Below are 16047 nucleotides of genomic sequence, written 5' to 3'. Positions count from 1 at the left end.
CACAGCCTCGCCCAGTCTGTCATCAGCCACCTCACTGGTGCAGGTCTTCCAGCCATGTCTCTGCCCCTCCTACCGGTCTGGATGAATGTTTCTTTAACTCCTTGGTTGTCAGACTTCCATACAGTTCGATTTTCCGGGAGTTTTGGTTGTTTTTTTGTTTTTAAATTTGTTGTTGTCCTTCTTTTCATTGCGCAAGGAGGCACATTGTATCTACCTATGCCTCCACCTTGGCTGAAAGTCCAGAAAAAACTGTTCTTTATTTTAACTTACCAGTTAAGGTTTCCATGGGCACTATGTTAAGCAGTTGAAAAACTTTTCACTTAATCCTCAAAACAACCCCATGAGTCAAGTACTGAGAGTTCCTTTCCAAGATATGAAAACTCAGGCCTGGAAAAGTTAGATTACTTGCCAGGAATCACACAGCTCTGGGACAGGACTAAGATTCAAACTTCATTTATTTCATTTCAAAGCCCATGTTCTAACCACTATGCTTCCTAAACTGACTCTCCTAGTCATCTTCTTCAAGTTATATACCACATTTTGCCATGTATAATGTGCAACTTTTTTTGCCAAATTTTTTGAGGGAAAAATAAAGATGCACATTATACATGAGTATAATGACTACATACCATGGGTATAATAACCCCATGTATAATGCACATAAAAACATGAGTCCACATTATACACGGCAAATATGGTAATCCCACCCATTTTAACCCACTACAAAAGTCTTCTGCAGTCCTGCAATGACTGGGTGACCCATCAATTCCATCCACTCAAAGGACAAATGTGAAGGACACTTACTAACGTATCTGGACACCAAATACCACACAGCTCTGTGCTAAACTGAATGCATGAAGTCTGCCCAAATAAAACCCAGGAGACACACATGACTTGGAATATCTGCTCTGCTGGAATGTGGAACTACTCTGGCAAAATTCACAGCAGCATTTTCCAAAGTGTGCAAAAGAGATGTTTATTTCTGCTATGTCAAGGAGAAAATGGCCACTGGTCAAATTAGTTTGGGAAAAACTTAAAACAATATAAACAAATTTCACTTCTATAAGACTTTCTATCTTTGATGCGCAAATACACAATGGAAACTTTTAAAATACAATAAGCAGCAGATTTCTTACTTGATTAAAGAGGTTGTGTGTGTGTGTGTTTTCATGCACTATCTCTTGGGACTTATTTTGCAGACTACATTTTTGGAAAACACTTTACAGCCTTCATAAACATTCTGAGAAATGACCCTTTCCTTTGAGGAAAGTCCAGTGCCTAATACATAGCAGGTATCTCAAAAATGTTTAGTGCGTTTAATAAATAATCCATTATTCTACTGATGCAGTTTTGCTGTAACAGTGGCCTAGGACAAGCTTCACACTGTGGATACCCGAGTTCGAATCTTAACTAAGCATTCACCTTTTACTGTGACATCCTCTGCCATTGAACAGGGTTGCGACTCAAAGACATGCCCAGGGAGGTATTCTACCATTAGCAGAACATGATTCTTTTGATACACTCTGCTGACATTCCTCTTTATCCAGTCTCATATCCTTCCCATTCCTAAGATTTTTACCAATTTCCAGACAACACTGAAGAATGCCATTTAAATTATTATAACACAAATATGATTCAAAGCACAATACAACCACAATTCTTAGCATCAAAAAACATTTAATAAATGCTAATTACTCAAGCATCATTTGAATTATTTCACTCTGGGTCAGTAAATTCCTCTACATATCAATAGTTTAGGGTCCCTCAAATCATCTTTAGCTGTGCTCTATTCTCTCACCTTTTGTGAGGATATCTATTTTCCATCTACAATTGTTACCTCTAAGTAGCCGAATCAAACCTGCACCTGTACCTTTACTGCTCCAGAGGCCCAGGCCCTTATTTCCAAATGAATGCCTACTACACAGGATTTTCTTATCACAGGAGTTAACTACAATACATGGCACCCAAAACTCAACTTGTTAAAAATCAAATTTACCAAAAATCTCCAACAAATCTACCTCTCCTATCCTCTCCACTTCTCCTAACTATCTACAGTACTGCCACCAGTGACATATTTCCATCACTCTTCTCTTTATTGGCTGTATTATTAGAAGGGTCCCAGATGGACTGCTTTGGATACAGCCTCTCTGCCTTTAAAGCACAGTTGTAAAAGCCAACAATGGGACCTCCAACCATTCAGCCCTCAATCTTCATAAACCCATCAGCACTTAGACTTAACTGAGAAACACTGTGCCAGAGGCTGTAGAGTGAAGCAGGTTCAGTCTATGGAGCCAGATGGCCTGGATTTAAATTTCACCTCCTATTTTTCAGCTGTATGACATTAGGGTATATTACTTAGCCTCTCTGTCCCTCCTCCATGTCTAATCCACTAAATAGGAATAAGGCCATGATCCCTTAATCAAAAACCCTTAATTCCAGATATGTTTCAGAATTCAGAAAATTTTCCAGATTTTGGAAAGGTAACAAAGTACATATTAGGTACTATATGAGACATCCCAAGATGAGTTAGTCAGTACACTCTAATCAAACACTTCCGCACCAAACCGTATACATTTGCACTAGTTAGGTTAAAAACAAAAACAGCTTCAGGTCATATTTTGTCACTAAAAGCAATTACCACAAACTTTTGGTTCTGAGGTTTCAGAATTGCAGATAGAATCAACTTAGCTAACACATATCAAGTACTTAGAATAGCACCTGGCATGCAGTAAGTACTACATCAGAGTAACATGTCGTTTTTATATGTGAGGTGCTTTTCAGGCTCTATAAAGGTGCCTTAGTCTGTTCAGGCTGCTATATCAAAAATACCATAGACTGGGTGGCTTACACAACCAAACATTTATGTCTCACAGTTCTAAAGGCTGGCAAGTTCAAGATAAAGGCATCTGCATATTCGGTGTCTGCTGATATCTCATTTCCTGGTTCACAGATGGCAACCTTCTCACTGAGTTCTCCTTCCAAGGCAGTAGAGATGGGAAGCTCTCTCGAGTCTCTTTGTAAGGACACTGATACCATTCATGAGAGTTCCACCCTCCTGACCTGTCCACATCCCATAGGCCCCCACCTCCAATTACTATCACAATGGGGATAGATTTCAACATGAATTTGGGGGTGACACAAACATTCAGTCTATGTAGAGAGGTATAAATATGAATAAAAATTGTTTTCCTTGCAATGTGATAAAGACATAAGCTCTGGAAGGGAACTATTAGTACAATAGTAGTTAACATGTATAAAATTATTATATACCAAGAACTAGGCTAGATTTTTAAATGAAAAAATCTATTCATAAGCACTCTAAGGCGGACATCATTATCCCCATTTTATATAAGTCAAAAAGGAGGATAAGAAAACAAGTAATCTGCCCAAGGTTAAGTAGTGGACCCATTAAACCAGGCATTCCTATTCAAACTTGACTATCCATGCTCTTATCCAAAACCCTATGCTACCTCCTGCAAATTGTATTTGTCAAGTCCAGACACTATAAAATTGGGAGCCATGATATGCCAAGGTCAATGACACCTGCCAGTATTTCTCTACTTCCCAAACAACGACATTTTTAAGTTATATATCATAATCTAATAATGCCAGCAAAACAAAATACAAACTTACCAAATGATGCAGTGTGATATTAATCCTTTTGAAGGAATTAAACCTGAAACAAATGTAGAATACAATGAACAAAGTAATGTGATTAGTCATGTTTAATATATAAATACTTATTCCTGTTTGCTTTAGCCTCTTCTAAAAAGTATAAGAACAAGCCCTGGCTGGTGTGGCTCAGTGGATTGAGCACAAGCCTGCAAACCAAAGGGTCACTGGTTCCATTCCCAGTCAGGGCACATGCCTGGGTTGCAGGTCAGGTCCCCAGTAGGGGACATGCGAGAGGCAACCACACATTGATGTTTCTCTATCTTTCTCCCTCCCCTCCCCACTCTGAGTAAATAAAAACAATCTTTAAAAAAAAAAAGTATTAGAACAAAAAAATTAGAAAAAAAGGTTTAGGTAGAAGAGGGCAGTGAATCTATTCTGTAATAGTAAAGGAAGTGGCTTAATTTTAAGTTAAAACAAGATTTAAGTCATCCAATAAGATCTATTAAATTGATTCAGAAAAAGCTCTCTCTGCATCCAGATACATCCAGATGTCCGGCAGCAAACATTTCATCGCCACTAAAATAATGACTCATTCATCAGAAAGGAACAATTCAGTGAAGAATTTGAGAAAGAAGGAAGCAACTTCAAGGGGTAATCTTAGCTCCTTGACATTTAAGAAGATACTGTCAAGTCTTAAATCAAAAATTACTTTTCTAACCTAGGTCAAATATAATTCCCAAATACACACTCAACAGAGGACAGAGAAAAGGCATCACAGCAGGAATTCCTGATTAGCAAATTAATTTAGCTTGCTTTTTATAACTTATGTTAGGAGATGTGAGGGGCTAGAAATACCAGAAGGAACAAAGAGCAAATGAACCTTTTTCAACTTTGCCAAAGCCATAAGGCAAGACACTAACCTACAATCTCATTGGTCCCTACCTCAAGGCTTTGAGTGTGGTGATTTCAGGGAACCCATTTAGCCAGCACCAACCACAGGATGGACAGAGAGTAGACCCCTGTGGCAAGTCCCAGGTTATCTTCCCAAACAAAAGAAATTGGGTCATACAACTAGAAGCCAAGAAGTAAAACATCACTCACTATTTTTAACAATAGGTGTAGAAAATAGACCTTGCTCCAGTGACTCTAGAGGACAATGTTGATCTCAAATTACAGATCCCCAAAGGGTATCAACACCCTCTCTTAAGTGGAACAAGGTGGGGACTATGAGATACTACTGTATGGCCTGTGACCCAGCAGCATATCTCTTAAGGCATTTTCTCCTTTGTACTATAGGCATGGACTCCAAGGTTTTGGAGTTGCCCAGGTTGAGTAATGAAATCTGGGCTGTTTCCTCTTCATCTCCACCAGATGGCAGTTTTGGAGCCAATAGGAAGGAAAGAGCAGGCCATAATTTCAGAGTTACTTGGGGACTCAGTGCTTGAAATGCTTGAATATGAGTATGCTGAATAATAGAAGCAATATGACTATGCAAAATCTGACAAGGCTCTTAGTTTTTTATTGATTTGAGAGAGAGAAACATCAACTTGTTGTCCCACTTACTTATATATACTCACTGGTTGCTTCTTGTATCTGCCTTGGCCAGATCAAACCCACAACCTTCGCATTTGGGAGCAATGCTCCAACCACGCTACCTGGCCAGGGCCAGTTGTAGTTCAGTTTGTTTTCTGTTTTGATCCAGAGATTTCTGTGACCTGTGAATGCCGTGCTCTGTGTGTTGTACTTGTATTTGGTAGGTTTTTATTAACTTTCGAGTGAAATAAAATTCTGTCTCACAAATAAAACTGGGACTTGAAGCCAAACCTGTTTTTCTTGCTGTTTACTCTCTAAATTGCATGAAATTACCAATCTGGCAGCACAGTCTTTAACCTTGAACTGGCATTTTGGCACTGATCTCATTAAGGTATTCAAAGTTATTCTGGTTTAAAGAAAAAGGACACATGGACAAAACCAAATAGGGGTAGGACCAACGGTGGGAAGTGGAGATAGCTGGGGTAGGGGGGACTGGTGGAGGAAAAATGGAGACAACTGTACTTGAACATTTAAAAAATGGGAAAAAAAGAACTTAGCATTTACATTTTTTGATACTTAAAACTTCCAAAAAAACAAAATCGAGTTATGTTGAAAAAAGCTGTAGAAATGGTACTACAGGGTAGGTATAGTTCAGATTTTAAATGTCTACTTGAAACCTTATTTAGAAAGCATCCCTAACTGTCTGCTCTGCACTGGGAGCAGCTCTTCTGCCACAGCCCATCCCTCATCCCCTGAAAATGTACATCGGTGCCAAGTTTGACTCTACCCCCTCCTTGGTCAGGAGCACCTCAGCTGTGGAGCCGGTCACTGTTTGCAGTGGTGCTAAAACGGCCAGAGACACCGACAGATAAGAGCCTCAGAGCTTGGCGGCCCCACATCCTCCAGCCTCACTTATTTCCAGCCACAGCTTCCAAATCAATGCCATTTCAAGGGACATCTACACAGCAGCCAAGCTCAGCGAAGTTGGAGCTGCCACAGTAGGCCTGGCAGGCTCTGGGCAGCAGTGCAAACTGTTTGGAAGCCTCATCCTTGGTTATGCCAGGGCCCCTTCTCAAGCAACAGCTCTTTTCCTACGCCATTCAGGACTTTGACCTCTTAGAGGTCATGATGGTGGCCTTTCTCATCCTCTTTGCCATGTGAAGAAGGCATCTCAACCTCCCACAGTTCTTTCTCCCATATCTTGTATGTTCCTTTTCCTATAACTCTCCAGGCAGCTTGGAGAAAGGGGTAGGTTCACGGTTTGACAGAGGGAAGATACATAAATACTGTATTAATAAGAAAAAAGAAAGAAAACATCCCTAAGTAAGGTAGAATCTATCACTTCAGTTTAATTTTTATAAAGTACTGATTTTAATGACAACTTGTCTGTGCATGGAATCATTTGGGGATCATTTGGAGGAGTGTCAAACAAAATACCTATGCCTGTGTCCCATCTCCAGAGCTTATGATTTAATTGGTCTTGGATGTCACCTGTGCCTTGGCATGTTTGCAAGAGTCTCCAGGTGCTTCTGATGTGCATACAAATTGTGGAATCCCTGGACTAGAATGTTCACTTGAGGCAAGCAAGGTGTATTTGAAATATGCTAATCCAGGAATGAGAGGCATGACTGACTTAAACCAATTAGTGATTTCCCTGCCCCCTTTTTATGTAGTATTGATTAATTAAAATACAATGTAAAAAGAAAGTAATATAAATTTTGTAAAGTTGGATTACAAATTTTTTATTAAAGATTTTATTTATATATTTTTAGAGAAAAGAGGAGGAGGGAGAGAAAAAACATCAATGTGTGAGAGAAATATCAATCAGCTGCCTCTCATACACCCCCAACCAAGGACCATGCCTGCAACCCAAGCATGTGCCCCGCCTGGGAATCCAACTGGTGACCTTTCAGTTTGTGGGATAAAGCCCAACCCCCTGAGCCACACCAGTCAAGGTAGATTACAAATAAGTTTATAAATTCAGTCATCTAAGATGTGGTTAAAAATGGTAACAATAGTCATACTGCCCCCCCTTTTTTTTTGCATGCCTCATCAACACTACAGCCCCTCAAATAATCTCAAAGTATCCTTGAAAAATCAATAAATTGGCAAGTTTTCAGTTGTATCAAATAGTCTATGTACCTACACATGTGCACAGTGTTTACCAAGTTGCTGCTACTGCTTCCAGCTTTGACATCTCCCCATACACCTTAAATTTCATTTTTGTTTAGCATGCATGCCAGTATATTCTAACTACAGTATTTTCATATGCATCTCTCTCACTGTACTCTTGAGTTTCTCGATGGCAAGAGTGATGTCTTTGGGGGAACTTTTTTAAAAAGGCCAAAAACAAAGATACAATTTGATGAGTTTTCACAAACTGGACATACTCATTTTACTGGCGCTTGGATCAAAAATTAGGATAGCACCAGCATCCCAGAAGCCCTTCTCATACCCCTCTAGTCACTACCCTTTCCTATGTCCCTTTTACTTTCTTATTTAATTACGAAGTTCTTAAATGTGCTATTTTGAGGTCTGTATCTCAGTGAACTCTTCACTCAGTGTTGCCTCGAGGATGTCCCGTCCCGGCTTCCCCTACTCTCCACCATTCTAACTTGCTGATCACTCTTGCCAAACACGTCTGTATTCCTAGCCTCACACTTTTAAAACAACAAATTCAAAAGTGTATTGTACTTACTGTTTTGTAGCTTGCTTTCTTTTTGTATCTTCTGTCATGACTATTTTTCCATATCTTTCATAGTATTTAAGTATTTTAAAATAAATAATTTATTGGCTGTGTAACGTTTGTGTATAGATGAATTTTAAAAATATTACTATAGCCCTGGCTGAGGTGGTTTGGTGGTTACAGCATCATTCTATAACCAATGGGTTGCAAGTTAGATTCCTGGTCCAGGCACATTCCTGCCTGGAATGCAGGTTCATTCCCCAGTCCAGGTGTGTATGATGCCCAGCCTGGGCATGTACAGGAGGCAACCAATTGATGTTTCTCTCCCTTCCTTGCTTTCTAAATACAATAAAAAAAATGTGCTTGGGTGAGGATAAAAAATAAAATATTACTGTATTATTAGATATTAGCTACTAGTTTACTAGTTCACTTGATCAGATTTATTTCCTTGAGGTTATGTGCAAATTGGCTGCTTGGAGCAGCACTCAAAAGTGTGGTTTCTTGACCAGCACCATCAACATCCCCTGAACACTTGTGGGAAATGCAAACTGTTGGCCTCACTCAGACCTACTGAATCAGAAACTGTGGGTGAAGCCCAGAAATCTGTTTAACACACCCTTCAGGTGATTCTGATACATACTAAAGTTAAAAACAGCTGTCTTGGAAGGATAAGAAACTTATTGTAGATTTTTACAATTATCCAATAAAATATACACAGGCTTACAAAATTAAACAACTTTTCATGAAACTGTTTAAGAAGCTAAATTGTTGGGAACTGCCCTGCCTGGTTTCAGAAGCTATAACCCCCCATGGCTAAGGCTGAGTGAGAGACCTTGGGACCCTAAGCCACTAAGGAGACAAAGCTTATCTCCCTGGCAGGGCTGCCACTTCTGCCCCCTTTACTTCACCCTGCTTGGCCCTGAGCATGTGACCAGTTAGCCTAGACAGGTAAGATTCCTCAAGGGAGGGATGACTTAAAACAGGCACAGTCACAAAGGGGCCCCCAGGGAAGGCCTTGGGGGGCTACAGAAAAAGTGGGTGATGGACCCTTACCCCTCGGCTTTGACATGGCCTGAGTCCTCATTCTGTTTGCAAGAAGTCTCCTAATCTCTTGGTTGTCTTACTTTCCCTACCTGACTTAAGCCTGAAACAACGACAGAGGGCAGTGCGGCCCTGGCAGGAACCCCTTACTGCCTGACAGTGATGGATGAGCTTTACCTGTATTCCTGTGCAAACTGAACCCAATAAAAGCCCACTGAGGAAAAAGTTCCGGGACCTTCTCCTTTGAGAGATCAGCCACCTTTCTTCCCCAAACAGATCATGTTTTGGTAGACTTATTCTCATCTGTGGCAGAAGGGGGGAAGGGGTGGCTCTATGGGCAGAACCACCCCCCCCCCACACACACACTAAATGAAGCTTATGTAGCAGAAGTAGGCAAGGTATTAAACAGAATGTGAAATGTAACTAGAGCAAAAAAATCAAGTACAAAGGAAAATAATTCACGTATGAACTGATGAAGTATAGCAGTGGTGACAGAAATGATTTTATTAAGAGTTATTATGAAGTAAAAATTCAATAAAAAAATTATGCCAAAAACAACTCCCAGATTTCAAGTCAGGAAAATATAAAAAAGGTTATAACTGAAGACAGATTAGGCAGGCACGTTCAACATCACTGAGGCAGCTCAATGAGGAAAAACCGAGAAATAGGCTGTAGTCCAAAACTAGTGGCCTGGAGTCAGTCTGGGTCTATAAGTGTGTTTTGTTTGGTCAGCAATGTTTCAAAACTAGAATACAAACATTTAAAAATAAATATTTCACCTAAAAATGCCGTTTTCCAGCCTCCCAGAAAAATTGGTAGTAATGGAAACCCCAGGTCCATACTTTAGAGTGGCCACAATGCCTGGAATTGAGAAGCTGCCTCCTTTAGACAGAGTGCTGCTTCCATCCAGCCGGCAACACTCAGTGCTTCCTTCCTTAGGCTCTGCATGTGGGTGACTCCCAGCATAGAAAAAACACGGCAGAGAATCAAATACTGAGCCTTCAGAAACAACCACATAGAAGTAAAATAAACAGGCAGCTCAAGAAGCAAGGACCAAAACAATGTAGTTGAGAAGAGAAGATGGAGAAGGCAATGAATACTATTAACAACTTAAAGATGAACCTCTTTGAAGAAGGGCCCTGAACCTGTCTTCCTTTCTAACCCTGGCTCTCTCATAATTGTACTTTTCCTTTAAGACATTTATCAGAGTTGATAAGTGTTACTAAGTATTACTTTTGTTTAAATATTTTCAAACTTCAAGGGTCTTACATAAGAAACAATAAGAACATCAACTAGTCCAGTTTGGCTACAGTATAATACAGGGGTGTCAAACTCATTTTCACTGGATCCACATCAGCCTTGTGGTTGCCTTCAAAGGGCTGAATGTAATTTCAACTCCTTAACAGTTAAGGAGTAGTTACATTTATACAGTCCTAAAATTATTACTAATAGCCGTTACCTAGAACAGTGCCTCCCAGGGATAAGAATGAACATAACAGAAAGTATTGCTGAATTCATGAAGTACATTGGGCCAAATCTCGAAACCCAGGCTGGGAATTTTTTAGTTAATTCCAAAGGAAGGAGTGCACCTTATCAAAGGGCTTCTAAGCAGAGGAATAGCAGGTGCCAAAGAAAACTTTACCCAAGATTAACAAGGCAGTCATGTGCAGATTCAAAATGGGAAAGGTAAGTCCACCAATCAAATTTCTGGAAAAAATTGACTAGTGATATATTTGAGAGGGTTGCTCAAATTCTAATCAGCAAGAAGAGATGAGGATCTGGAACGTGGGAGAACTCAGACAACTTCAGGAATCTAGAATGATAATGCCAAGAAGTTGAACATGCAGATGCTGAATAAAGGTTGTACTTTTGTGCAAATTTATAATGTGTTAGTCAAAGTTCATTTAGTTTCTTTTGTACGGTGGCTCTAGTAGTGCTTAGTTGTCTTTAACTTCATTCGAAACAATTTTGTTAGTCTGTATTATGATAGCTGTCATATATATCAGCATGCATTTAAAGAACTTATCAAAATTGGTGAATTTTGTGCAGCCATTTTAATATTAAAGATGGAAGGAAATGAGCAGTATTTTTGGCATATTATGCTTTATTATTTCAATAAAGGTAAAAGCACAACTGAAACACAAACAAAATACGCAGTGTATGGAGAAGGTACTGTGACTGATCAAACATGTCAAAAGCGGTTCATAAAGTTTCATGGTACTATTAAGATTTTGGCCAAATAATTCTTTGCCACCGGGCTGTCCTATGCATTGGAAGATGTTTAGCAGCACTCCTGGCCTCTACCCACCGGAAGCCAATAGTGGGAGATAGCTGACATACTCAAAATATCAAATCCATAAAGTTATTGGTGAAAATGAAAATGTCTTTTTAGTTAATGGAAAAAACTACACAGACTTTTTGGCCAACCCAATATTTGAAGTGCAAATGAGGCAAATAGGTGGTTCTCACTAGCACTAAGATCTCAGGATAAATCAAGTTTAGAATATACAAATTTGAGAGTTATCTTTAGAGAAAGGTGCTTTATTTGGGAACAGTAACAACAAAAAATGCCCAAGGGCTGAAAGGACACTACTTCTAGGTAAGTAGTGGAGAGTGGTAGGATGAAATCAAGACCCAGCCAGGGAACAGAAGCAGACCCGAGCTCAAGAGGGATTACCCAACAACATCAACCACAGCACAGAGACCGTTATTTTTTCTTGGTAAGACTCCCTGTGATGCCCTATTTCTTAATGCATTTGTGGGTTACACTGCTATAGTCTGAATGACCTTGGAATCCGCGGTCTGCTTTGCTAGGATAATATCCACTCCAGGGCTAAAGCCCCAAAACTACTCCAAAACTCACCTAGTCAGTCTGCACCTTGAAATGTGGGATGGAATCAAGCCAACCTGAACTCTGGGACTGACAAATTATTTCCCAAGTCCGTTAATTTTGTTAATAAATGTGACTTCCCAATTTATTTCTCATATAATTTGGCATTTGCCCACAAATTCAAAAAATCAGCAGCAATGGCATGTACCGATTCTCTTAGTATCAACCAAGTCTCTCTCTCTCTGTGAGCTGCTTAGAGGCACAGGCACCACTAATTTCAAGGTATTTTTAAAGGAAAGCAATTCTTTGATTTCTCTTCAAATATTTATTGAGAATCAGGTCTGTGGATACAATGTTATAAAGCAACAGTCATTCCTCTTAAGTCAAAGAAACATTCACATTCCCAGATATCTCCCTCCCTCAAAGGCTGAAAACCCAGGAATTTCAGCTGTTGAGGACACATGATGGATGGTATTGCATGGGGGCAGACAGTAGGCTTCAAGACTCAGGGTGCAGCCTAACTTCCTAAAATGACGGCTCCCAGATGTCCTCAGCTAGCTCAGGCTGCACAGAGCAGCACCGACTCCACCAACCCACTTTCTGTGCCCGCCACACTGGCCTGGAACCCCCCAGGCACCTGTGTTAACGCTTGGACCCATCCAACAGAGCCGAACTATCGAGTCATACCTAGAGCACAGGTGCAATCACTAGCAACGCACGTGCGTTTTGCTAGCTTCACAAAACAGGACACGAAATTCCTCCAGGTTGAAACCCTATGTGCCCCCACAAACTACACTCAACTGTTAAGAAAGGGAAGAGACTGGGGTCAGAAAGGAAAGAAAACCCTATGGGGTCAAGGCTGAGTGAGATCTAGAGTGGCAGAAACAGGAGATGCTCCAAAGAAGTTGCCATAAGGAGGAAGGGGGAAACACGAAGTGGGGCCGGGGGCGCTGAGACCGAGACAGGACTCGAGTCTGAATGTTAGACTCGAGTCTGAATGTTGTGTCGCCAAGGGTGACTCGAAGCTTCAAAGCCAGGCAGTTCCCAGTCCCGACACTTTTTCATCTCCGCGAGCGCAGCCGACGGGCCTGCTCCAGAGCTCGCTCTCTTGTTCACTCACTCACCTAGCAAAGAGGCCCGACATCTCCTGCTGCCTAATCACCGAGCACTCGAGAACCAAACCAGCCGCCACTGCACACCCAGAGGGTTGCTGACGCCTCACGTCAGACCTGCCCGGCGCCGCCGCAGCGTGGCGCCGCCGGAAACAGATGACAAGTCCTCCAAGGGACCAGAGCGGCCGAGGGAGAGATTTTACGCTATGGCGCCGAGGGGCGGGGCGAGAGAAATTGCGTGAAAGGACAGAGGGCGGGAGACAGGGTATGGGAATGGGGGCGCTGGAGCGGCGCCTCGGCGGGCAGCGCGGCTGGCACGGGGGCGGGGCCGGCACGGGGGGCGGGGCCGGCACGGGGTGGGCGGGGCCGGCACGGGGGCGGGCTGGAGCCGCAGGCCGAGAGAGCCTACCTGTGCTAAGGGGGAGAAAAGAGATTTTCTTCCAGAAGTTCTGTCTAGATGATTATAAGTAGTCTACATAGACTTGGCATGTTTAATTTTTCTAAAGGAAATTGACATGACAAAGCCTTATGGAATTTTAATCTTTTTAAATTAAAAATGTAAATTTAATATTCTTTTCTTTCAAAACTCAAACAGATGAACCAGTAGCAGAAGGACATTGATATAGTATATTCCTAATCCAACACAAAACTCCTTTCACGTTAGGATTGGGATATTTCCAGTTTGATCCACCCCTCTTCTTCAATAACAGACAAGCATTGTCTCATTAAAAGCTATGCAGTATGTATGTCTTCACCAACTAAACTACAAGTTACTCTAGCTGTGCAGTGTAATTATTCAGAAAGTAGCTCACTTTTAAATGAAAACAAGATTTAACTCATCCAGCAGGATCCACTATTAAATTGATTCAGAAAAAGGTCTCTCTGCATCCAGATACATCCAGACGTCTCACAGCAAACATTTCCTCACCACTAAAATAATGACTCATTCATCAGAAAGGTACAATTCAGTGAAGAATTTGAGAAAGAAGGAAGCAACTTCAAGCGGTAGTCTTAGCTCCTTGACATTTTAGAAGAGACTGTCAAGTCTTAAATCAAAAATTACTTTTCTAACCTAGGTCAAATATAATTCCCAAATACACACTCAGCAGAGAACAGGGAACAGGCATCACAGCAGGAACTCCTGATTAGCAAATCAGTTTTGCTTGCTTTTTATAACTTATGTTAGGAACTGTGAGGGGCTAGAAAGACCAGAAGGAACAAAGAGTAAATGACCCTGTCTTTTTGAACTTTAGATTCCACAATGAGATACCATCTGTATCTCTATCTGCTATTGAAAAGGGGTAGAAGGGCAAGTGACTGGAAAAATCCCTGTGGGACCAATAGAGGAGTGCTAGAGTGAGAACCTGAATGAGGCGATTGAGACGGCCCTAACATATGGTCTGGTGGGAAGAAAAGGCTTGCATAACAATACATTATTCTCTCAGGTAATTACTGTGACAGAATATTAAATTCAAGGTTTTCACTTAAGATGCCAAGATAGATAAATATCAGCGATCAAATGAGCTGTGAGATAGACCACAATGCAGTTTTCAAGGGATATATTAACAAGTTTAGTAAATCCTTAAACCTCTGACTCATTTCAAGGTGGGGAAATTAAAAATGTTATGAAGATGATTTTAGAAATAAGAATTTCATAGAATACTGTGGATATTCTAGCTAAGAACTTTGTAGAAAGTGTCACTAACTGGGATTTGAAGGACAATTCATTGTTTTTATTTGCAATTCAGTTTTTTAACAGTTATAGGACAGCACTGTTTGACATCACCATCTGACACTGCCAGCATCTCTCATCCTGTGTACACAATAAACAAACTAGTCATCTGATCCAGCATGTTTTACTGGAAGGAGCTTGCCTCAAGATTCTTCCCTGTCCACCTAACTTTGTGTGTGTGCAACCTGCGTCACACCAGGCCTCTTGGTTCTTTTAGCAGCCCTGGGCAAATAATGTAAACCAAGACCTTTTTCAAAAGTGTAGCACTTTGAATTAAGATTTTTACTTGCAGACAACCCACAGAATGGAAAATATTTTTGCATATGATATATTTGATAAGGAGCTTGTATCTAAACTACATAAAGAACTATTACAGATCAATCATAAAACAGACAAAGTGCCCAATTAAAAAATGGACAACAGGGTTGGTGAGGCAGCTGTAGTGGCAGCTCAGCAGATGGGTTGCCGGAGGTGAACAACTGCATCATGGAGGAAATGATCATGCTCAAGTTCAAGAGTGTGGCCACTGGAAACAAACCAGAAGCTATAGAAATAACATTCGAAGATTTTGATGGGGTCCTCTATGATATTTCAAATCCTAACAGTGCCAAAACAAAAGTGACGGTCAGGAACTTCAGGCAAATGGTGCTGATGAGTTATTAAAGAGAGTATATGGGACTTTCTTGGTAAATCCAGAATCAGGATAGAATGTCTCTATGCTATATCACCTTAAAAATCTGCCTGCACCCAAGAATTCCATCGTGCATCAGGGTGGCATGTTGAAACGAAATCATTTTGACTCTGTCTTTGAAAAATACTTCCATTTCTAAGAAGGGGGCAAGGAAGGAGAGGACAGAGCAGTTAGTCCCTATAGAAATAATGAGACCATGTATGTTGAGTCTAAAAAGGACAGAGTCACAGCACTCTTCATCATAGTGTTTAAGGATGACAATGGTCATTTGGAACAGGAGTCCAAAGAAGGACACAGAGCCAGCCACAGTGCCCCTGAGGTCCTCTTTAGTCACAGGAACCTCCTCTGGAGCTGTAAGACACCAGTGCTGCTGTGAGTGACAGCCTTCATGCTGTTCCCTCACCACACCAGTGCCAGTGCTCTGGACAGCACCATCAACCTGATCCACACATTCCGAAAAACTAGCTGCACTACCCAAATCAGGTGGTCTAAAGCCAATACTCACACACATCTGTGGGTAAAAACATCCCAATTCCTCGAGGTGCTAAACCCTGTAGACCCAGGTGCTGAGAAAATAGAAATGAAAACAATCATGGGGAGGATGTTCTCATCCCACTAACTCTTGGGAACAGAAAGTGGTTGGCAACTGAAGCCTGCAACACTTATTACAGGATAATTGTAGCTTTTAATGTTGCACCTCTTCAGATTCTTAGGATATTCTCCATTTTGATTCCATTTTGTATGGGTTCAGAAAATAATCTGCAAAAGCAAGCCATGTTTAAGACGACTTCATAGTTCCCAAGAATT

The 16047-nt window shown here is 41.0% G+C and overlaps 1 protein-coding gene and 1 pseudogene across 6 annotated transcripts in view; one reads left to right on the top strand and one right to left on the bottom strand.

Annotated features, from left to right (window-relative positions):
* Positions 1–12957, bottom strand: part of HIBCH (3-hydroxyisobutyryl-CoA hydrolase) — a 65787-nt gene extending 52830 nt beyond the window's left edge. For 3 of the 6 annotated variants that reach the window (XM_036023172.1, XM_036023175.1, XM_036023173.1), the window contains exons 1-2: positions 4558–4857; positions 3634–3676 (exon numbers count right to left, since the gene is read on the bottom strand). In XM_036023172.1, the coding sequence (XP_035879065.1) occupies positions 3634–3676; positions 4558–4709 (195 nt within the window). In that variant the 5' untranslated portion in view covers positions 4710–4857. Of the gene's footprint in view, positions 1–3633; positions 3677–4557; positions 4858–12829 lie in introns of those variants that run through there. The other 3 variants (XM_028510115.2, XM_036023171.1, XM_036023174.1) reach the window with 3 other exon arrangements.
* Positions 5252–6825, top strand: LOC118500047 (annotated as a pseudogene).
* Positions 12958–16047: the final 3090 nt, after the last annotated feature.

This window comes from Phyllostomus discolor, chromosome 4 (assembly GCF_004126475.2).
Source record: "Phyllostomus discolor isolate MPI-MPIP mPhyDis1 chromosome 4, mPhyDis1.pri.v3, whole genome shotgun sequence".
Taxonomy (NCBI): Eukaryota; Metazoa; Chordata; class Mammalia; order Chiroptera; family Phyllostomidae; genus Phyllostomus; species Phyllostomus discolor.
Note: the sequence above shows the minus strand (reverse complement) of the source record. Positions and strands in the feature narration are given on the sequence as shown.